We start from the raw sequence: 25023 nt of genomic DNA, 5'->3' as shown, positions 1-25023 counted from the left end.
AAAAAAGCTAAAGTTGGAATGGGAGAAAGAGTGATATATAAATTAGGTAAATAAATATTCCTTCCTTGTCTCCAGCTTCTTGGCCTTTCATTTCTAGAAGAGGTATACCACTGAATATATATATTCATTGATTCAAGGAGTATTTTCCATAATAGACAACTAACATAGATATTAGAGAAGGTAAATACATTGTAGTTAGGTTTACATCAAGAGATTTTGTGACCCAATTTAGCATTTTATAGGCCTGTATTGCTATTTGAAAGTAGATCTACAAAAAAGAAGAAATGCCTGTAGAAAGCATATATAACCCTATATCTGAATGGAGGTCTAATGAATGACAAAGGCTATACTTAGCTGTTTAGAAAGAACTGATGCCACTGAACATTAGACAAGGCACCTATATATTTATCATAGCCATCAAATCACTGATCTGTAAGACAACAGTTGCCTCAATATTCTCATCTGTAAAGTGAAATCTATTATTATTTTATGGTCTATTAAGGCTGTGTAAATATTCTTACTTTGGTTCTGCTGGGTGTCCTTGGACAAATCACTTAAATTCTCTAGGCTTCTTTTGTTTTTTTTCCTCCTCCTCTTCCTCCTTTTCCTTTTCCTTATGAGGGATTTGAACCAGATGATATTTAATGACCTGGCTTAAGAAATCTAATTTTATAATTTCTAAAGAACAAGTTAACCAACTACCTATTTGGAGGTATTAGATGGACAAGATGATCTTGAGTATTTTGTTAGCCTGAGAATGTGTAAAGTACTATGAGATCCTCGAAGAAAATGAATTTTTGTGTGTGTGTGTGTGAGGAAGATCAGCCCTGAGCTAACATCCATGCTGATCCTCCTCTTTTTGCTGAGGAAGATCAGCTCTGAGCTAACATCTATTGCCAATCCTCCTCCTTCCCCCCCCCGCCCAAGCCCCGGTAGATAGTTGTATGTCATAGTTGCACATCCTTCTAGTTGCTGTATGTGGGACGCGGCCTCAGCACGGCTGGAGAAGCGGTGAGTCGGTGCGCGCCTGGGATCCGAACCTGGGCCGCCAGTAGCGGAGCGCGCACACTTAACCACTAAGCCACAGGGCCAGCCAGAAAAGGAATTTTTAAGGTATAAATCATCATTACTAATAATGGTGATAAGTGTTATATATGTTACTCTATCTCTTTTTTTCCCCCCAAAGCCCCGGTAGATAGTTGTATGTCATAGTTGCACATCTTTCTAGTTGCTGTACATGGGATGCAGCCTCAGCGTGGCCGGAGAAGCGATACATCAGTGCACGCCCAGGATCTGAACCCGGGCCGCCAGTAGTGGAACGCGCGCACTTCACCGCCAAGCCACAGGGCCGGCCCCCAATGTTACTCTATCTCTTAAAATCTTTGTATATACCAGGTGTATCTTAAATTACCCCAAACATTATTTTGGGGATGTTTATAATTAATAATTAGCAGATTTAGATTATTATAAAGTATCTTATAGATTATTTTAATAGATAAAAGTTATTAATTCCTAAAGTACAGTTAATTTAGTAAGGCTACCCCAATAAAGAATAATCTGGCATTATAATGCTAAATCATTATCTCTTCCACCCTAAGTCTTTTTACTCTCAATATTTTATCCTACTTAAATACTGTCGAAGTGGGAAGATTTTTGCTTGACAATAGATTTTTGTTTTAAGTTAGTTATTTCCTCTTCCCTTGTGGAATACTAAAGTTAGTCAAGAATATAGTCTCTCCAGTTATTTTTGGAATTATTCGATTATAAATTTATTCTTCTTTTCCTGCAGTTAAAGTTTATTTCAAGTAGCAGAATAAATTTGTGTTATATCCTCCTCTTCTCATCTCATGTCTTAGGATTTGTTTGTTTCAGCTTTGGCTTTCAGGTATACATAAGAAATGTTCAATGAAAGATGAGGAATTTAGAATGCCATTTTACTTTAAGATGTTTGTCACCTTGAAGACAGGGGCAGAAGAGGGAGAGGATACCCAAAGACATGAGATAGAACATGCCTTCTTTCTTTATGCTCATAATGAATCTGCTTTAGATGAAATGGATCAGAGAAAATAAATAGAACCAACCTAAAGAAGTGTGGTGGGCACACGCTCTTGCTAGTTATGGGGTCTTTGCCATATTGAGTAGTAGTTGGTCCTATGTCAGTCAGTGATTTTCCTCATTATTGTGGCTAAATTTTTGTTTACTTGAAACAAAATTCCTTGGAAAAAATATTTTTTCTTATTTTTGAATAGGTAATTCCTTTATATGGTTCAAAATTCATAAAGTATAAAAATGAGCACCCAGTTTCTCTCATCGTTGGCAGTTAATGTTGTTCATTTCTTGTATCTTTCCAGAGATATTTTATGTATGTATGATGAAAAGTCACATATATTGAAAGAGACATTCTTATCAGTGTTTAGTTCTTTGTATAATTGCTTACTGAAATAGAATTTTGGTTTTTACTATACTGATTTTCGCTGTAGTGTTGACCGTAGCTTTTAAGGGTTTATTATTTTTAATGTTTTAATAAAAATTGAAGCACTTTTGCACTGATAAGGAAATTTGGCCCTTTGGATATGTCACAGTGGCCTATCATTGGAATGTATTCTACTAGTCAAATGAACTTTTGTGGCCATTTTCCTAGAGAAGTTGAGCTAATGGAAACTAGGTGATTTGCACCTGGATATATTAGCACCCTCTGGTTCTTATTCCTGGAATTTATTTCCTTAAAATGAGATTTAATATGCATTTTCCTTAAAAGAAAGAAAACATTTTGAAGAATCAGTTTGTTAACTATGTTAAATCTAATGAAATAGAAATGTGGACCATGTCCTCTTTCATAAGACTTTTTCCTTTTAATTTAAGCAATATGTTGTGTGTCCTTCTAGACATTTCTATACACTCAAGTGTGTGTGTGTGTATATATATATATGGGCTATATATATATATATATATATATTCCCTCCTCCCCAAAGCCCCAGTAGATAGTTGTATGTCATAGATGCACATCCTTCTAGTTGCTGTATGTGGGACGCGGCCTCAGCATAGCCAGAGAAGCGGTGTGTCTGTGCGCGCCTGGGATCCGAACCCGGGCAGCCAGCAGCAGAGCGCGCGCACTTAACCGCTAAGCCACGGGGCCGGCCCTGGGCTATATATTTTTTTATATAAATGGATTTGTTACCACATATACTGTTGTGCAACTTTTTTCTTATTAATATAATATTTTTCTGTGTTAGTTCCTATAGATTTCTCATCTTTTTCATGGGTACCCAGTGTTTTATATAACTTATAAAACATTTACTTATTTATAAACATCTTGGTTATTACAGTTTTTAAAAATTACAAATGATGCTGCACTAAATATTGTTAAGCACGTTTACGTATTTTTGCTACTTTTGTGAGTATATCTATAGGGATAAATTCCTAGAAGTGAAATTGCTAGTTATCAGAGGGTCCAGAGTTTGATAGCTGCTGCCAAATTGGTCAAAAATGCTAAACCAGTCTACACTTCTGTTAACAATTGAGACCTTCTGCTTTCCCACATTCTCATTAACATGAATTAGATTTCTTTTTCTTTCTTTCTTTTTTTTCTTTGGATGGTTTAATTTTCTAATCTCTGATCGTAGTCCCCATGTTTCTTTAATCTGAAAAATCTCCCTGTATTCCAAGTAGCCGTGTAAGCTGCTTATTAATTACTCCCAAAGCCTTGGTTAACTATATAAAACACAGGTATAAAGTTACTTTCTGGAAAAGTATTCAGACATCATTTACAAGTGCAAATTTTGAAATACTTTGTTAATTAAAAAAAAACAGATTGATTTTTTAAAAATATTCAGACAATATCTATTGACTCCATTCTGAAAGAGGAGATTAATGTGTCTTTCACCATAGAATTTTAATGTTGTTTTATTTATATTGTCATGGTTTTATAACATTTACATTCTATTTTATGATCCTATATCTCACAGTGGTTTAACTATATATTTAGGTAGATTCAGTGTTTACCTTACTACCTTACTTTCATATTATGTAGCTTCTTAATTCCTGAGTTCTTGAACTTGAATTACCTTTTGGCTGGCTGATATGGTATTTTGATTAGAATTTACTTTACTCTCCCCTCAAAAAGGAGTTCACAGGTGCTTGTATTTTTGAGACTACTGTATTTTGTATTTATAAATGAATGTAGCCATATATAAAATTATTGAATCAGGGTTTTTTCCCCTCAAAATTCTAAGCCCTCTATGCTGTTGTCTTCTGGAACCGAATATTGCCAAAGCCTGCTAGAATATTCCCCATTATGTAAGTGACTTCCTATTTCTGCCTGGATTATCATAAGATTCTTTCATTATACTCAAACCTCTGTGTTTTTACCAGGATGTGTCTTGGTGTTTATTATTCTATATTAGTTTTTCCTGGAAAACAGTGACTGCTTTCTAACTGAAGATTTTAGGTCTTCCTCCTCCTATTTGTTCAGCTGTTTAAAGAGTTCATGTTCTCTTTAATTTATTTGAAAGTATAGGAGAATATTTGACTAAAATTTTATTATTTCCGTTTTTGTAGGAACTTCTTAAAAGGCTCTATGTTGGATACTTTGTGCTCATTATTCATATTTGAATGGGGCTTGCTATTTGTTGAAAATCATATAGGGGTGGGGCAGGGAGAGGAAGTGAGCCTTAACACTCAGCTTCTTCAAATTGTTTAGTTATCTCAGAATACTTTCTTACCAAATCTCTACCATAGGAGCATGCATCCACTTAGGGTAAGCACATCACCCAGATAGGAGGTAGGAGTGATTTAGAGGGAAGGCTTCTCTAGGCTACATTTGTTTTATTTGAAGACTTAGTTGACTTGAGTCAGTGACTGCAAAGCTTATTATTGTTTCCTCAACCTTATCCGTGTCTCACCTTCAGGTACTGTCTCTCTGTCAGGAGTCTAAATCTAGAGAAAATACAGATATTCCGTCTCTGTAGTTCTTTGAAGGTTCCTGTTTTAGTTGAAAAGTGTGAGCACTAAGTGCATTTATAATGGAGGGAAAGCTACATAGCTGTGCAATCATCTTACAGTATTTTCCTTAGTTTTTCTCCCAACTTGTGATATTCCCAAATCTTTTGATTTAATTATTTTCCTTGGTTAGATATTAAAAGATATTGCTCTTCATTCTATGGCTTTAGTTGTATTTGGAGACAAAGGCATGAATTCAAATAATTCACCAGAATTATATCTGCATATGTTAAGCTTTATATTGAAATTATATTGATAGAGAACCACATTGTCATACCCTTAGAAAAAAATCATACTCTGCCCATGAGATTATGGTCTCTACAGCTGAGAATCTTTTTAGTTGAAGATCCTGAGTTAACAAAGCCCAGCATTTGAAGTACCAGTCACAAGGTCTTCATGGCCAAGTGTGATTTTCGTTTTTGGAATAAGATCCGTGAGTTCTTCTTTTTCCTTTCACAGGACAAGCAGGAGGACATGAAGACTATTTTGGAGGGCATAGATCCGGCCAAGCATCAGGTGAGGGTGGCCTTTGATGCTTGTAAGCTACTACATAAAGAATAGATGTTATAGGTAACCAGAACTCTGGATATCTGAGTTCCAGCCAAGAAGTTCCAGGACCCTGCTGGGTGACAAAGGAAATCCTCTTCAATTGAAAAAGATTATGAAGTTCCAATAAAAAGAGATTTACATTACAAGTAGATTGCTTCCTTAGTATTCTTTTTATGTGATATTCCTAAAAAATCTCTTAGGTGAAAATAGATTTTCTTATCCAGATAGTTCTTTTGCATTCTCCCTTATTGGGAGAGTTAACATACCCCAGAGAGAAGGTCTCAGTCATAACGTCCTTTGCATTCAACTTTGTTCATCAAAAATCTGAAACTCAGATTTAGGGTGGAATATTGCATTGTTTTTATATAATCCTCAAATAAACAAAAAATTAGTTTAGTGAAACATTTACTATATTATTCATGCTCTAATTTCTATAAAGTTAAAATTTTCTTCTTATAATTGTCTCTTGTTATCTCATTCTGAAATTGGTTTTTAAGAAGGTGAATACTTATTCATAAGCAAACATTTCTTTTGAAAAAAATGTGTGGAATTTGTGCCTGATGGTTTTAAAAGTCAAGCAAATTTAATATCCACAGTAATCCAGAGAGATTTGCGTAAACTCAGGAGCAGTGCTTAATTTTTAAATGACAAATAAATTGTGATTGGATCACAATTAACTTAGGCCATCTAAAGCAAATTTTTCAGTATTGAGCCACTCTTAATTATAATGCTTGTTAAGTATCTTCATTATTGGCTTGTTGGATGAGAAGTTATATTCTAATTTGAACAAAGTAAATAAATTTATTTCACAAAATATTCTGTGAAAAGGTGAACTTTTACTCAGTTTACTTAATATCAGGGCTCCTATCAAGAATGTAAAGTGAGCGTTATTTTGGATAAAGTATTTCTTTCTCCCCGGATTTGTTAAAGGAAATGTGATTATAAATCTGTCTTTCTAGCTGTAAGTCCCAAAACTTGGGATACTTTTTAAAATGTCTTAGAGATTCAGATTCAGCAGATCTGAAAGGGGGAGTCTGCATTTTAACTGATATTCCAGGAGATTCTCAGGACAAGTCCTCAATATTCCACACTTTGAGACATTGCTAGAATCCATACAGATTATTCTGCATTACTGTTGAGTTCTGTTCTTTTTCCATCTTTGCTTTATAATCGATCATTCTTCCTCATCCAAACTGAATAAGCTTGGTTTTTCTCTTTGTTACTTGTGATTTTTAGAAACTGAGCTAAACACAAGCTCTAGAACAGTGCCTCTAAATCTTTTTTTCTGTCTCAATTCTCCTGGGGGATATGAATTTGATCAGTAACAGTAGATCACTAAGGTAATGATTAATATACAGTGGTACGTTGGAAGAACACACCCCCCCAGGGGAGAGTATCAGAATCCTCTAGTATATGTATAGTATATAAATAGTCTCCCTCCCCCTCCTGTGATTCTATTCCTTCCTCCTAGACAATGTCCTCCTCCGACTCCAAGAAACACTGCCTCTATGGTAGAGTTACAATCTTTAGATTTATGCCTTGGGTGCCCATGACTATGATTTTAAAGAAAATAAACTTAATTTAAAATTAAATTTTATTATCTAAAACCAAATAGAAAAAACTGCACCTTTTTTCTTATAGTGCTTATTCATCAGAACTAGAACTTTGCAGTGTGTTTTCATGGATAAGCTTTTAGGGGTCTTATGAGCTCTAATTATCCACTTATCAATATATTTAAACCATTAGTGATTAGCTTACCTTAATAATATACTTTAAATATGACCTCCCACTTTCTAATTATTCACTTTTTATTAAGGAATAACATATATACATATTTTTAAATTTTACTACTCAAAACTGGAAAACTTTTATCAGTTTTTTTCTTGATCTAAACCTATCTGTGAAGTAAACAAAAGTCCTAATACATTTTTATTAAAAAAGGCCAAGTTCTCTCTTTCTAGGTTATTATATGTTGAATGAGTCCTTTGCAGCTTTCTCAAGGTTGTTTAAAATATGAGTACAAATGACTTCCAGTCAAGAAGGTAAAGTCAGTGTTAGTAAGTATATCTTGAAACCTCTCTGCTCTCTTACCATTGACATAATAAATAAAATATGAGAGAAAAACAAATTAAACTGTAAAATATGTAGCTATACCCAGAAATAAGATTAAAGAAGTCTGTTGACCAGAAATGGAGCATGGATCCACAGCTGAAGCTATAGGCCCAAGCAGAGTTTAGGCTAAAATAAAAGGGCAGTAGGGGATGGAATTTCAAGTTCTATGGGGGAATAAGGACTGAATACATATCACATGGAGTAGGCCAATAGGTTGAGTGTACTTGAGTGAAGCAAGGAATTAGGACCTTGTTGCCCTACCTGTGAACCAAGATGGAAAAAAAGATTCAAGCACCTGCCCAGGGTTGCAGTTAGAAATTAGCTTAATTGTTCTTGGTAGAGGAAAGAAGCAAAGACAACAGTGTAACTAAAACGTGGAGAACACGATTCTTTGATTTAGTGAGCAGAGCTGAAATAATTCTGTAGGACCAGAAGCTTAAATTACCAATGAAAGATCTACTTCTGAATTTGACTTTAAGGGCCAGGCTGAGGCAACTTTCAAACCATCTGATAAGAAGGGATAAGTTTGTGGATGAAAATAAAAGAAAAAACAACTCCCATGAAAAAAGGAGCTTTTCCAAATTAAAAAATTGTAAAGCTCAAGAGCAAATCTGTGTCAAGAGAGAGAGTCAAAAATGCAAGCAGATAAACAAAAAGTAGCAAAACAGGAGAATACATGCCCAAGGAAATTGAAATAAGAGACTTTAATCTTGAAAATTTTAAACATGCTTATTTTACACTATGACCAAATAGCCATAAAACAATGTAAGAAAATGAAACAAAAGTTGATAATTATGAATTAAGAACAAGTGAATATGAAATAAAACAAATTTAAACTTTGGGGGAAAAATGTGGAAATAAAAGCTCAGTATATAGGCCAAACAATATACTGGACACAGGTGAATAAAGAAGTAGTGAATCAGATGATAAAACAAGAAATAACACAATATAGCACAAAGATAAAGACATGAAAAATATGAAAGAAATTGATAGGAAAAGCAGAGATTGAGAAGCTCCACCATACATCTATTTGAAGTTCCTAAAAGAGAGGTTAGAAATAGAAAGCGGAGGCAATGTTGTAAGAGGTAATGATGGAGAATTTTCTAGAATTGAAGCCAGACATGAATCTTTGATTGACAAATCAATCGCTAAGTAGAACAAATGAAACTGCAGAATTATAAATAAAGAAAAATATCTTAAAAGCTACTGGAGGAAAAAATGCATTACTTACAAAAGAACAACAATCACATTTTTGACAGCCGATTCAGATCAACAGTAGTAACCACAGAAGACAATGAGGGTTAATATCCTCAAAATACCAAGAGAAAATAACACAGTATATAGAATTCTGTACTCAACTACCATTCCAGAGAAGGAAAAATAAGCATATTTTCAGATCTACAAGAATAAAAGAGCTTACCACCGTCAGACCCTTGCCAAAAGAACTACTAAAAGATATGTACATCAGTAAGGAGAAAAATGAATCCTGGAGGAAGGCGTGGGATGCAAGAAGCTACGGTAAGCAAAGAAATTGGTAAAAACTATTATAAATTTTTGAGTATAAAAACCTAAATTTTATGCTTAAAACCAAAGTAGTACTAAAATTCTAGACAGCAATAGCATGAAATTCAGAAGAATGTGTGAGAAGGTTAAAAAGCCATGTTAGAGTTCTTGTGTTGTTCAGGAAAAGGATCAGGTACTGAATGACTTTAAAGATTTTTTTTTAGAAAAATATATCAGTAATCAGAAGAAATATAAACCTATTGAACTCAATTGTTAAAAGGGAGAGACTTTTGAATTAGATTCAAAATCAAAACCTAGCAAATACTGCTGTTAGGAGACAAACTTAGAGCCCAATGACAGGGAAAAGTGGACAAGGTGATGGAAAAAGTTATGTAAGGCAATATTAATATCAGACAAAATGGAATTTTAAACCAAAAGCATTTTTAGAAATAAATAAATGCTCCTCCAACTGCTATAACAATGAGTTACTAATCGGTAAGTAACAATCTACCCTCCAAATAAAATAGAAAATTATAAAATTATAAGAAAAATAGATCTACATTTGTAGTGGTAGGATTCTTTTCACACACTTCTCTATGAAACTGATACATCAAACAGATAAAACAATTGTTAAGAATAGAAAGATCGTTTGCTCTTATAAATTGAGAGCTAGCATTTTGCTTCCAATAAATATGCTATATATTCTTTTCCAGTACATGGAACATTTATAAAACTTGTCCATGTTTTAGGCCACAAAAAAGTCTTTAACAACCCCCAAACTCCTTAATCATATGGACTACATTCTCTAATTTCTCTTGCTTTAAAATTACAAATCAAGGGGGTGGGCCCTGTGGCGTGGTGGTTAAGTGCGCGTGCTCTGCTGCTGGCGGCCTGGGTTCGGATCCTGGGCATGCACTGACGCACCGCTTGTCAGGCCACGTTGTGGTGGGTCCCACATAAAGTGGAGTAAGATGGGCACGGATGTTAGCTCAGGGCCAGTCTTCCTCAGCAAAAAGAGGAGGACTGGCAGATGTTAGCTCAGGGCTGATCTTCCTCACCCTCCCAAAAAAAAAATTACAAATCAAGGCTGGCCCCGTGGCATAGCGGTTAAGTGCGTGCACTCCACTGCTGGCGGCCTGGGTTCGGATCCTGGGCGCGCACCAGTGCACCGCTTGTCAGGCCGTGTTGTGGCGGTGTCCCATACGAAGTAGAGGAAGATGGGCACGGATGTTAGCCCAGGGCCAGTCTCCCTCAGCAAAAAGAGGAGGATTGGCATGGATGTTAGCTCAGGGCTGATCTTCCTCACACACACACACAAAAAAACATGACAAATCAACAATAAAGCCTTTTTTTAAAAACCCCATACATCTAGAAAATGAAGAACAATACTTTTACATAATTCTTGGGGTAAATAGGCAATTATAGTAAAAGTTACAAAGTAGAAATTATCACAAAATCTACATGTTAAGTCTTGGGTGAGAGGATACAGTTGAAGTGATTCTTAGAAGGAAAATTATATATATAGTATATTATATAAAAAAATATATAAAATGAAAATAAATAAAGCTAATAAAAGAGCAACAGCACAAAGAATGAAAGAAATAAAAGATAAAAGCAAAAGTTAATAGAATAGAAAACAACAAAAAATAGAGATAGAAAAGAAGAAAATATGGATGTAAAGCAAAATTAACAGCTGATTTAAAAAAACTGCTGAAATAGATAAAATAAGCCAGACTGATTTTATTTTTTAATGGGGAAAGGCACAAGTAAATGATAGAAACTTAAAGGGAGTTGTAACTATTTGATACAGTGGAGATTTTTAAAATTTGTAAGGTAATTGTGTGAACAATCAATACTTAGATGAAATGAATACTGATTTTTTCTATAAATATATAAATTATCAAAATTGACTCAAGACTAGAAAACCTCAATAGAATAATACTATATTACAAATTGAATCAGTAGTTTAAAATCAGCCATTCGATGAAAGCAAGAGATCCAGATGGATTTGATTTATAGGTGAGTTTTACCAAATGTTCAAGGAATAGATAATCCCTCTATTCTAGCTGTTCCCAAGAACAGAAAAAGAAGAAATGTTAAACTGCACAATATCTAAATTTGTAGCCTTGGAAAATAATTTTCTGTGTTTATGAAGGAAAAAATCATAAATAATTTATATCCTAAAATTTTATTGGTCTTGAACAAATATTGGCTGTACTAATAAACCCAACATTCATAAGTAAGTAGTGTATACAAATTTGATTCCTATTTTAAAGGAAGGATTTAGTGGTCAGATATTTTGGGACAAATGATATATGTTGTGGGATATACATTATTAATTTTAGGAAATAAAATATTGTAAATACATTATACACTTGTGGCATTGTTTTACCAACCATTTTCTCAAACATAATTATATTGTTCAAAACCAAAGGAATGAGTGTATCTTTATAGGGAGGAAAATTAAATAGGTAGCTTTTCACACCTTTTATTTCAGAAATTTTATTAGTATGTTGAATTTTGAAACTTGACTTGGGGTGAAGATCTTGGGACTGTACTTTCTGATTTCTTTTAACAGCTACGGTAACATTTTACATACACAGAATTAACAGTTACTTGAAAGTTTATTTGAAAGCAGGGCTGTCAAAATCTTTTGTCTTTGCCACTACTCATGGGACCTAGTTATGTTGATGAGTGTCATTACCAGACTTAAGAGATAAGAAAGAAAGGAAAAGGAACAGTGACATTAGTATTGCCCACCCATGTTCTAGTAATAATGTGTTATCAAATGCAGATAATGAATGTCTTATTCTAAGTTTAGCTCCTACTATTAATTTCTTGTTAAATTAACTTTTCTTTCTCTTATTTACTTAGTAGAAAATTAAAACTTCAAACCTCAGCCCTATGAGAGGGAAGATTTGAGAGGTCAGTTATGCTTAGGTTCCTGCTTGGTAAACAGTATTCAAGCACGTCATTGTTTTGGACATTAGGTATATATATAATGGTAAGCAAAAATAGACACACTTGCTGTTCCCATGGAGCTTACAGTTTAGTAGAGGGGACATGTTAACCAAATAGTTACACAAACTAGTACGTGATTGGAACTTATGAAGGAGCAGTTCATGGAGCTGTAAGTCAATAATAGGAAGAGTGATCTAGTCAGAAAGTTCAGGGAGGTCTTCCGTGAGGAAATAACACTTGATCTGAGATGTGACGGAATAAAAGGAGTTAATGGAGAAGTGTTTCAGGGAAGAGAGAACAGCTTGAGCAAAAGGCCCTGAGGCAGGAGGGGAAATAACAAGTTGCTAAAGGAGCAATTTATTTGTAGTGTGTAGTTGATTGTAATGATAATTAAGAAATAAGTCAGATGGAAAAACTGGACAAACAACTTTCTAGGTCTTCCTGAGTAAGATCTTCATGGTGTATATTGAAGTAAATTGGCAGAATGTTAAGTTTACCTGCATTTGAATGTGAATTCAAAATCCATTCTAAAGCCAAATTATTTTGGCATTATCTATAGTTATTCATTCTTCCATACCTTTGAGTTAATAAAGATTGTTGTTTAATCAATATGCATAACAATTAAAAAGTCAAAGCATAAACTAATGTTTATAAGGAGGTTGAGAGATTCTACGCTATAAAGATTTGGGGGAAAAAACAGTGAAATTCCTGTCACTGCAGTCCAGTTTAAAGTTTCCATTGGGTTGACAATCTAATTTCTCACTGTTAGTTTGCCTAAGTTGTAGATCAGATATAGTTATGTAAATAGACTAAATTGTATTCTCTTGGCAGAACACACTATTTTTAAGTTGTCTTTGTGTGGCTAAAGGATTCTGAGTTAATTAGAAGAATGGAGCTGAAATAAAACCTGACTTAATCACTGTTCTTAAGTTTTTCGTAGTAACAAAAGAGGACCAGAACAACAGAAATCAATATTTGCATACATAGTGAAAGAGAGGATAAGTGAGAGAACTTTTCATAGAAGTGATGTATCAGCTACATTTTAATACGTAGATGATTGTAATAAGAGTTCGCAGTTCTCTCAACAGATGGTACTACTTACCACAGAAGCAAGCTCTTTTTAGTGGCATTTGATATTAGGATGGTTGGAAGCTGCTTTATCATTCATTCCTCTTGCTAGCAAACTTCCTAGAAAGAATAACAGTCTTTCTGCTATTATAAGACTGCTTGTTTTGCCTTTGACTATTCAAATATTTAATTTCTACTCTAAAAAATACCTGCTCATTAGTGTATTTTTATTTTTCCTTTTCCCTTTACTCTTGAAATACCATAGTGTGTTTCTTCAATGATTGGTTTCTATCCTACGATGGAGTTCTTATTTGCTTCTGATATGATCAGGTCAAGATCCTCCTAATCACCTCACAAGGCTACATTTCCTTTTTCACAATTCAGATGAGTAGTTAGGAAAATCTCTTTTTAACTTTAGGATTAGAAAAATGCAGTTATTTCTCTTTGGGGATCAAACTAAACATAAGTACATATCATCTTTAATAGTTATAGTTTGGTATGCAAAACTGAACTTGCCCTTAAAAAGTTACACCATCTGGTTTGGACTGAAATCAATTCTATATTTTGGAGGAATTGAGGTAGGTAGTGTAAGTGGCTACACTGAGTAAGTATTAAATCTTCATTATTTCTTATGTCATTGGTGCTAAGTATTTAAAATAGATGGTTAATGAATTGGCACCGATGGATTGTTTCTTGTTTCTTTAATAGGAACATGAATCTGAAGGTGGAAGAACACCTTTGATGAAAGCCGCAAGAGCTGGTCATTTGTGCACTGTGCAGTTTCTTATTAGCAAAGGTAAAGAAAGTATAAGTGATCATTTCCACGAGGCTACAATTTCTGAAAAAAATTCCTGAACTGTTGCAATTTGTATTAAAACTACTTTACCTACAGTATAAGTATTGTATTCTAGTCTTTTGTTGCTGTCTTTTATTTAGTAAGCATAGAGTTAGTGAGGTACCTACTGAGATCTTTATTAGCTTTGAGTTTGAAGTTTTCATCAACCAAATAGCATACAGTTTTTCCCAAAAGTTAGAAAAGCCAAATGTAAAATGTCCAGCTATATTTAGTAGATACAGTATTGTTCAGCACTTAATGATAAGGCACTTCTGCTGGAAGGGGTGGGGGGAGAAAGTCTGCTACTATTGTTTATGGTACAGTTGAATTAACTGAGTATATAAGGATGTTATTTATTATTTTTATATTTCTCTAGAGACTCTGTTATTGGAATGCATTTAGGCAAAGAAGTTCAAATCATGGATGACGAGGTAGTTCAAGACTGTTTACTATAGAACAGTGAAATGCTGCTGAAGCCATATTAGGTTGAACCATATAAAATTGTCATTTTATACATCAAAAATGGTAATATCGGCAATTTCACTTGGTTCAGCCTAACTCGGTGTATAGTGTTAGAAGTACTGTGGCATCTGATGAAAAATCCTAGGATAGGAGGGAAAATGCAAAGAAAGGCCACTCAGGTGATGTCATGTTATTGAAATAAAATTTTATATCTACATTCCAATAGCATTCTGACATTTCGTGCCGTTAAGAATGCAGTGTAAGATTTTATCATTTTAAATATACTTGTTTTCTTCTTTAATTGGATAAAACTAGATTTATTTTCTTCATATCACATTTTTGCTACAAAGTAAGGCGTATATTTACATAATGTTATAACATAGTCTATAAAAGCTATTTACCTCAACCACGCAGAAGTAATAAACAGTTGGATAACCTTTGGAGTTCTCTCATGCTCCTTTACTGAAGAGGTTACCTAATCATACCCAACAACTACCCTGCTAAGCTTATAATCAGGCTTGTCATTGATTATAGCCTTTCTAGGCTATAGTAACTCCTAAACAACACACCATCTAATTTATTATTAACAACTTTAAAAATAATGTCATGTTGCTAAAATAAGGATGTTTATTGGTGTTCCTTTCCTTTCCCAAAAGGTACTTTTTTGCAAGTTAGGATTAGGTTCAACTAGATATTTCTGAAAATTAAATTAATAGTAGATTTACCCATAGGTTTATTTTTCTCTTCATAAAATGTCTGGAATTAAGGAAGAATAAATATTGCTATAGTCTTAACTATCTAGTTGAGCCCTTTTGGGATTGTAAAAGATAGTTGAGCTATAAAAACCAGTTCTTTTTTCTGGGGGTCAAAAATTTATCAGAAAAGAGGCTAAGAAAAGATTGTGCATTTAGATTTTCTTCAGGTCGTATTAAACAAAGCTATTGAACAACTCACTAAATAGCCTTCAGATAACATATTTGGATAATCTTATGTCTTCTCTTCATATCTAGGTTCTTCTGATTCTTAAAATACACAATATGAAGAATTATATTTCTCTTAAATAGTTTAAAAAATCAGTTTTCTCTACTTTGAGACCTGGCTGTCTTGCCACTTTCTAGAAATAGATCAAAAATGTCTTTGAAACATTTTGAAAGTTACATACAATGGTATTAGTTGATTCTTACGTTAACGTGTATATATTTATTAATCTTAGTCTTCTAGATTTTCCATTTTAAAAGTGATATTGAATGAACGAACTACAACTACGCGCAACAATGTGGATGAATCTCACAAATATTATATTGAGCGAAAGAAGCCAGACACAAAAGAGTACACTGTATGATTTCATTCATATAAAGTTCAAAAACTAAAACCAGTTTGGAAGTCAGGATAGTAGCTACAATTGGAGGGGTGGGTAGTGACTGAAAGAGGGGGCACAAGGTGGGACTTCTGGTATGTGGAAAGTGTTCTGTTTCTTGATCTGGGTGCTGGTTACACAGGTGTGTTCACTTTGTGAAAAAATTTCAAACTGTACACTTATGATTTGTGCACTTTTTTTGTATCTTTGTTGTACTTCAAAAAAATCTTTAAAATGATATTATCTGTGAACTGGCTTGATTCCAACTTTTGCTAAGATTGCTCTTTATTTTTCTTTGAAGGTGCCAATGTGAATAGGGCTACAGCCAATAATGATCATACAGTAGTGTCGCTGGCCTGTGCAGGAGGTCACCTGGCAGTTGTTGAGTTACTCTTGGCTCATGGGGCTGACCCTACTCATCGACTCAAGGTATGCTACTTAAAAATAAGTAATTAAATAAATAATATATACATTATTATTAAAATATATTAAAAATGTATTTTTAGTGCTTAATATTATTAATATTCATTACTGTTAGTGCTTAACATTCATTACTGTTTAAATGAGTTTTGATTTTATGTAAGCTTCGAAGAAACTAAATGTGTATAGTTATATGAAGAAATTTACAAATAACCAATTATGGTGTCGATTTTTCTCAGGATGGCTCAACAATGCTCATTGAAGCTGCAAAAGGTGGCCATACTAATGTTGTTTCTTATCTATTGGATTATCCAAACAACGTTCTGTCAGTTCCTACCACAGATGTGTCTCAGCTTACTCCACCTTCTCAAGATCAATCTCAGGTAATGTGAAACAGGCTTATTTGTAAATATAAATCTTCTTCAAATTGGGAATTTTTGTTTAAAATTAGTTTTAAGCAAAATGTTTTGTCTTTCTTTTCTATTATGTATTGAAATAAACATGATCCTAAATTCTTTAAGATTTATTTTCTTCAAAAGAGTACATGGAAATTTTTTTATTTTCTTATTTACTAAAAATAGTGTTTTTTAAAAAAACTCTTAATATCAAATATAAATATTCCAAGTTGTCATCTTAGTACAACTAGGCCTTTAAGCTTGTTTTTTAACGACGACATTAAGCATAATCTTGACCTAAGAGAAAGTTTTTCCCTTAATACCTCCCAAGATAGTATCCTCGAGATAGCTACTTTTATTAACCAGGAAAATATGGTTAACCAGGGTATATGCACCAAAATTTCAGTAAGGTAATTTTTAAACCTAGCTAAAAATATGGAGAGTATACTAAGTATATAAAGTTCAGTGAAATCTGAAGTTCTTTTCTACAGTTATCCTGAGACCTGCTAAAATACCCCAATTCAGGAAACATGTTTGATTTTTTTTTTTGACCCATACAGAGTTTGAACAAGGGTAAATTGGCCAGTGAATATATGACTTGTACAATTGAAACCAACAAGCTTTCTCTTTAACAAGAGAGTACTATTAATTCCATTTAGCTTAAATCATTGACTTTGTGCAGATTACCTGAGTTTGCCCAATCAGTATTCTCAGAAATTATTCCTTGGTAAAGGCTTTTTTTTTTTTTAAGAAACAAAAAAGTGAATTTGGTAGTATATGAAGAAAATCTTAAATAGGATCTCTGTTTGATTTATAGACCTTTGTTTTATTCTTTGGTCTGAGATTTTTTTTTTTCTGAGTTGACTTTTTAGGTTCCACGTGTACCAATGCATACACTCGCCATGGTTGTACCTCCTCAGGAACCTGACAGAACTTCACAGGAGAACTCTCCTGCCCTTTTAGGAGTACAGAAAGGTTAGTTATTGAATTATTTTCCTAAAAATGAGTCTTTTATCACCTAATTAATGAAATAATAAAAGTACTTTAGGTTTAATGATACACAGTTACTGTGTACCCAGGATTAATTGAGGTAGGTAATTCTGGCAAATGCTAATTGTCTTACAGACTAATTTAAAATACAAAAGACATAAGTAATAGGAAAAATGACTTCTTAAAATGTTAAGGTACTGCTAGGTGTAGTTTCCATCTGGCACAGATGAAACTACTTAAGCATACTAAATTGTTGATTATATTAAAGTAGCAAAAATATATCAGACATTCATTTTCTATTTGACGATTCTTTTAGCTGAACAATAGTATAATATGAGGAATGAAAATGTGTGTTTGCCGTCTAGTTAAGTCTTAGTAGCATTGATTCAATTCAGTGAGTGAGAAGTTTAAGAATTACATTTAGTTTCTTTCATGTAATGCTGAATATAATGGGTTTACATCTCTCAGTATGTGAACCTGGACAAATAACTATCAAAAAGTATATAAATAATACCCAAGTGAATATTAATAAGGAATATACACTATTTAAAGGACTCAAGTTTATGAGCTCTGATACTTTTCTGCTTTTTATTTATAGATATAAAGTACCTTTACTTGATAATCATGTATAGTTGTCATATCTGAGTTCTCTGAAATAAAGAAAACAGGTAATACGTAAGGTATTAAAAACTACATAAAAAGAACTTTATGAGCATATTTCATTCAGTATATGATAAATCAAGTCCTAGATTTTTGTAATCACAATGAGGTATATAGGTATATATTAGTATATTTAAAACTATGATTTAAGAAAGATTGGTTAGGGGTAACTATTCTAGCAGCAAACAGAAGCTTCTTTCAAATTATGTCAGTTTTAGTAATTTAGAGTATTGAGGGCCTTCACCATGGATTACTTCATTTCTAAACTGTTAATTTCTCAGATAAAATACCTGTAGTCTCTCTGACTTAAGCTAATTATAGCCGTTTTCCATTGGACACCTAGCTGTTCAAACTTTTCAGAAAATGAAGACTGCTCTTTTTTAATCTTAACAATTAAAAAGCAAATTAAGCTTGTACTTGTTAAGAAATCTGAGTATCCTAACTGGTTGACAGCCTTTAGTAAAATATTTAAACCTAAATGCCTCTGTTTTTGTTGTTTTTTGTTTGGCTATACCCTACAGAGAACTGTAGTAATTTGGGCTAGGGAAATACAGTACTAAATAAGAAAGCATTAAAAAAATGTATTATTGGGGCCCGCCCAGTGGTGCAGCAGTTAAGTGCACATGCTCAGCTTGAGAGGGCTGGGGTTCGCCAGTTTGGATCCCAGACACGCACCGATGTACTGCTTGTCAAACCATGCTGTGGCGGTGTCCCATATAAAGTAGAGGAAGATGAGCAAGGATATTAGATCAGGGCTGATCTTCCTCACCAAAAAAAAAAAAAAAAGTATTATTAACCCAGAGCCACAAAATAACCAAGAAATAAGCTAGGAAGGATATGGTATGTGCAGAGAGGAAGTAAAAGAATTTTAAAATTTAGATTTAATATGTAAGTCAACTGAAATGTTTGGGTAGTGATTTTTTAAGTTGTTACTCAAGTGAGTAATCATATTTTTGCTTACTGAAGTACCTTTTTCTACTGAGTATCCACTTATTTTCTTTACTTTGGTGTTTTATTGCTTACCAGTATAAAAATGAACTAACCTTTTAGGGAATCTTCATTTTACTAAATTATTAGGGAAGGAAAAAATTAACACTTGTATCTAGACACTTGGGCACTTGCTGTTGCCAGCTGCCAAGTGGCACTGCCAAACTAATATTTATTTATGCAGGATCAAACTGTGATAATGCATTGTGTTAAGATGTCACCTTAGTATAAATCATGTGCATCATAGAATATTATATCACTATGAATTAGGAAAAATCAGTTGATGACGTAAAAGTACATACTGAATCACCTGGATAGATAGAAAACCCTATCTTAAATTACTAAAGATATATTATTACTTTTTTCTCCTTAAAGTGGCTTTTTCTCCTTAAAACTTATCATTTAGGTCTCTAGAGAAGTTCCTTTGAGTGATGAAATTGCTGTTTGACCCTTTTGTTTTTGTTTTTTCTAAGTCCATAGATTATATGTATATTACATATGTGATTAGGGATGGAGGAAGTATTCTTACTCTCTAGGACTCTCCTCTTCTAGCAATCATCTTTTCAAGTTCTTACAACATTTTACTCCTGTCTGAAGTCTTTCCATTATTCATATCTGCATCCTTTTAGAATATGTTCATGCCCTTAAATCTTAGCCAGGTGTTTTATACATATCCTAAACAGATATTCTTTTCTTTCATGACCCATGTGCACCATTTGTCCAGACTCCATACACCTTGACCCATATTCTCCTAATTTAGGCAACTAATCTCACTTATCCATTGTTGGGTTTTCAAGGATCCAAGATTCTAGGTGGCATCTCACAGAGGCGTCAGCATCACCTCTATAAACAAAATGTGAAACTAGGTGAGAGTGATATGCTCAGTTTTATAGCATTATTTACCTTTATTAACTATAGTTATTAATATTCAGGTGGGTAATATCAAACCTTTGCCTTTCTAAATTCAATTTTGTAAATAAATTTGTTGATTGAAGCCACTTGTTGCATCTTACCAGTTTTGTTGTAACTGGTTCTACAGAGATTCTAAAAGAGAGGACTCATGATTATCCTCTGCAGGTTGGGCAACTTAGAACTAATCTGTTGCAAAGCATTAAAATGATGTCAGGATAAACAAAACACATCTTTTATGTGCACCTCAAGCCCTCTTGAGGAGTAATTTCTTTTCTCTGAACTCCTGTAGTACTTTATTGGATTGTCCTTCTGGCTCTGGTCACTCCTGCCCCTTCCCCTCCCCTTCGGACTTCAAGTGTGGAAGGTTGAGTTAATCATACTCAATTCCTGTTGCTTTGTCATCATGGCTCCTCTCTTGTTTTTTGTATTCCCTTATATCTCTCTTTCCATTTCCCTACTTCCCCTATAGGCAATCATTCCAATGTGTTTGATGTGCAGATTCTTTTGTTCTTACAAGTTCTTATAAAATGTTTACTACTTTGTGTGTATTTTTAATTTACATAAATGGTATTGTGCTATAGATACTTTTTTTTTTTACTTTTTTCACTCAACACTTTTTAAGGTCTATCCATGTGTCTACCTCTAGATTGTTTTCTACCTGCGGTACAGTGCTTCCCTCTATATAGCCTCCATTTTTTACTTGTCGTTTCTGCTGGTGTTGGGTACCCAGATTGCCTCTCATTGCCTACCACCACAGACAATGCTGTGATGAAAATCCTGGTGCAGTCCCCTTATTGATCTTTTTTTTTTTTAAATATTTTGTTCAGGATTTTTATTTTATTTATTTATTTATTTATTTGCTGAGGAAGATTCGCCCTGAGCTAACATCTGTGCCAGTCTTCTACTTTGTATGTGGGTCGCCACCACAACACGGCCACCGACGAGTGGTGTAGGTCCGCACCCAGGAGCTGAACCCAGGCCGCTGAAGTGAAGAGCAACAAACTTAACCACTAGGCCATGGGGCTGCCCCCCCTCCCCCTTATTGATCTGTGTGAGAATTTCTTTGGGGTAAACTCAGGAGCAGAATTGCCTGTCATAGGAATACATAATGTTTATCTGACAAAGTGCTACAAATTTGCTCTCTACAATGGCTGCAAGCAGTTTACACTCCCATCAGCAATGCTGTACCCCACAGCATTGGGGGTTATGTACCCCACCTCATTTCCCTGCCTGCCAACCCTTGGCTTTATCCTTATGTTTGGATTTGTACATCTTTATCTCCCCTTTTAGACTGTAAGCTCCTCAAGGGCAGGGTTTTTGGTGCTCATCTTTGTGTGGTCCACTATGCCTTGCTTGTGCTAGATGTTCAAATATTTGTTGAATAAATTAATGAATGTCAGGCTAAGAATATAGATTATTCTGAAGGCAGAAGAAACTTAAAAAGAATTTTTAAGAAAAGTGATGTTATGATTAGAAAGGATGTTTTAAAAAATTACTCAAGAAGTGGTATTCTAGAATAGTGGGAAAAAGATCGAAAACAAATACAAATGTAAAGTAAGAATTAAATTAATATGCTACTTTATATCCCAGAGTTGTTTATTGGAGTAGGTAATATGAAAAGTTCTCATTTTTATATCAAATCATTAAAACTGTATAGAGAAATTGTATGTACAGTGAATGGAATTGAGTATTCCTCTGGAAATTTTACTGATAGTATTCTCTAGTTTAGTAGATTTCCATTATGTAATCATGCTTACATGGATTTATATACGCCCAAATTTAATAATATCTTTTAACATAACTGCTTATAGTAAAAGGCAAACTGTTGAATTAATCTGTTAGCATGTAACACAGATGGTCTATTTTTGGACACCCTTGGTTAACCTTACTATGTTAAAGATGTATAGCATGCCCTTGTTACTTTGGGAAATTTGAGACAGATATTTAAGCATAAAGAAAAATGAGTCAGTTCTAGCCCAGTGACTTTCATTTTTTACTGTGACCACAAGAAGAAATATTTTATATTGAAACCCAGGGCACAATATATGTCTATTTATCCAAACACAAATTCCATTAGATAATATATACTGTACTATATTTGATGAACTGTATTATTTTCAATTCTACTTCATCAACCTTTTTTTCTACTTAGGACCCAATTGGGAATGCTGTTTAAAAATCATTCTAGTAAAGTGCTATGTGGTGATGTAAGAAAGCAAAGGAGTTGCAGAACAAGGTTTAAATTTGATTAGACAAAACCAAGTAAGGAAATATGAAACCAAATCTAGATCATGTATGTCATATATTTTTTCCTATGGCCATTATTTTTCCTTTGAACAATGTACTAATTATTTTAGACACAAAAATGATTGATAGAATTAAACTCATTTAGTATTAAACTAAATATTTGACAAGTATATGTCCACCTCATTCTCTCACTGCCCATAAAAAAATAAAGGCCATGTTCTAAGCTGTCTCTATATCATGGTTTCCCATTAAAAACGTTTTCTAGTTTTATTAATGGAGAAAAGGTGAAACGTGAGGAAGTAGGATAGAAATCAAACCAAAAAGATGACTTTACCTGTGTTCCTAAATAGTACTTTATGATGTCACTCAGTGCTACCAATGAATAGACTTATTTATTTGTATCTGACAGTGGGAGATGTTTGGAGGAAATGGAAGTCTTTTATTTTTCTGGCGTCTTATACTACTACCTTCCTATCTACTGAAAACTTTGTTGCTAAAAGGACACTTGTCACATTCTCTACTTGTCCCCAAAATTGAAGGTGTTGCTTCAGCTTCTAGAAATAATTAGGTGACATTGTTTGTTTTTCACTAACCTGGTTTATATTTGATGTTATAGCTTGGGTTAGTGCTTTGATGTGTATCTAGGCAGTCCCACTAACTCCATGGTTACAGATACTCAGCCACTGGCTATTTTGGGAAGACCTGCTTTCTGCATTACTTTCACCATCCTCTATTTTTCCTACTACATATGTTCTGGGCTTATAGTCTCTATGTTCAATTAAATAAGTTACCCTTAGTAATCCTGTGTTCTGAGCTTTTTGAATTTTATTTGTTAACAAGATAGGGCCATTCCTATGTGTTACTGTCCTCAAAATTCTAGTCTTATTTTGGATTATCTTACTATTTATAAGATTTTAAATCTGTGAATGTCCAGTGTGGTCATATAATTACCAGTCTGGTTAGTGTTGAACTCTTACCTAGTTTTCCTTAATCTTAAATACAAATTAACATCGCAACTATACAAGGGTGTTTTGAAATTAATGAATGTTTAAAGGAGCATTCAATCTTTGCAGAACTTCTAAATTTACTTTGCTGATTCATTGAATTTATTACACAACTGAAGATTTCCTTGCTGGGCTAGCAGATTTATACATTTGCTATTTGTTGCAGTTAACCTCCCTTTTCTTTTTCTTTTTTTTTTTGTGAGGAAGATCGGCCCTGAGCTAACATCTGCCAATCCTCCTCTTTTTTGCTGAGGAAGACTGGCCCTGGGCTAACATCCGTGCCCATCTTCCTCTACTTTATATGGGACGCCGCCACAGCATGGCTTGACAAGTGGTGCATCCGTGCGCGCCGGGGATCCGAACCGGCGAACCCCAGGCCGCTGCAGCGGAGTGCGCGCGCTTAACCACTTGCGCCATCAGGCCGGCCCCTATCCTCCCTTTTCTTATCGGTTGATTGTCATTGGGTACTTTGAACCAATAAACCATGGATTCCTATGTGATCTTATTTATAAAATTATCTCACACATCTAACAGCTTTTGCTCTGAAAGAATCAAGTCTTTCTCCACCACTTTGCTCAGATAGAAGTATAAAAGTGAGTATAGACAATACATTTTGCTGAAGTTTGCTTTTAAAGAATAATTAAGTCTTAAAGTGATTGCAGTGATTTTGGAACTGTGGTCTTTTGACATTGTATCTAGGGGAAAACCTGTTAGACTTTTTCGGTAATAATAACATGTTACAGATGTTTGAACCACTTGCAGTTTTGATATCTCCTATCTTAGCAAAATAGCAGTTGAATCGCTGATTTTTTTCTCTGGTGGTTTTGTCACCCTCTTGCAATTCAGAGTATTTTAATATCTAATGGGTGACTATTTTCCTTTGGACTTGAGAATCATTTTGAGTGCATAGAATGATCTTATTTTTAAAATTCTTAAGTTACCTATATAATTCCTATATGTTGACTGCAATCCAAAAGAGTAGACAACTATTTTTTACCCAGTTCTTTTTTATTTTTTATTTATTTATTTATTTATTTTTTGTGAGGAAGATCAGCCCTCAGCTAACATCCGTGTTAATCCTCTTTTTGCTGAGGAAGACCCGCTCTGAACAAACATCCATTGCCAATCCTCCTCCTTTTTTTTCTCCCCCAAAGCCCCCCATTAGATCGTTGTACGTCATAGTTGCACATCCTTCTAGTTGCTGTATGTGGGACACGGCCTCAGCATGGCCGGAGAAGCGGTGCGTGCGCCCCCGGGATCCGAAATCGGGCCGCCAGTAGCAGAGCGCGAGTACTTAACCGCCGAGCCACGGGGCCCGCCCCCCGGTTCTTTTTTTAAAACAGCTTTATTGTTGTTTAATTTACATACCATAAAGTTCACTCATTTTAAATGTACAATGCAAGGGATTTTAGTAATTTTAGAGTTGTGTAACCATCACCATTGAGTTTTAGAACATTTCCATCACTCCAAAAAGATCCCTCGTGCCTGTTTGTGATCAATTCTCATTCTCACCACTATAAGCCAGGCAGCTACTACTTTCCTTTCTGTCTATAGATTTGCCTT

At 34.2% G+C, this 25023-nt stretch overlaps 1 protein-coding gene across 6 annotated transcripts in view; it reads left to right on the top strand.

The window, feature by feature from the left end:
* ANKHD1 (ankyrin repeat and KH domain containing 1) overlaps positions 1–25023 on the top strand; it is a 123154-nt gene that overhangs the window by 60790 nt on the left and 37341 nt on the right. For 3 of the 6 annotated variants that reach the window (XM_087429695.1, XM_087429697.1, XM_014795371.2), the window contains exons 11-15: positions 5458–5514; positions 13900–13987; positions 16147–16274; positions 16505–16648; positions 17533–17635. In XM_087429695.1, coding sequence (XP_087285821.1) covers positions 5458–5514; positions 13900–13987; positions 16147–16274; positions 16505–16648; positions 17533–17635 — 520 coding nt within the window. Of the gene's footprint in view, positions 1–5457; positions 5694–13899; positions 13988–16146; positions 16275–16504; positions 16649–17532; positions 17636–25023 lie in introns of those variants that run through there. The other 3 variants (XM_004420092.2, XM_014795384.2, XM_004420095.3) reach the window with 2 other exon arrangements.

This window comes from Ceratotherium simum, chromosome 4 (assembly GCF_057802395.1).
Source record: "Ceratotherium simum simum isolate JZ-2026a chromosome 4, ASM5780239v1, whole genome shotgun sequence".
NCBI lineage: Eukaryota > Metazoa > Chordata > Mammalia > Perissodactyla > Rhinocerotidae > Ceratotherium > Ceratotherium simum.
The sequence above is the reverse complement of the archived record's forward strand: the minus strand, read 5'-3'. Positions and strand labels throughout refer to the sequence as shown.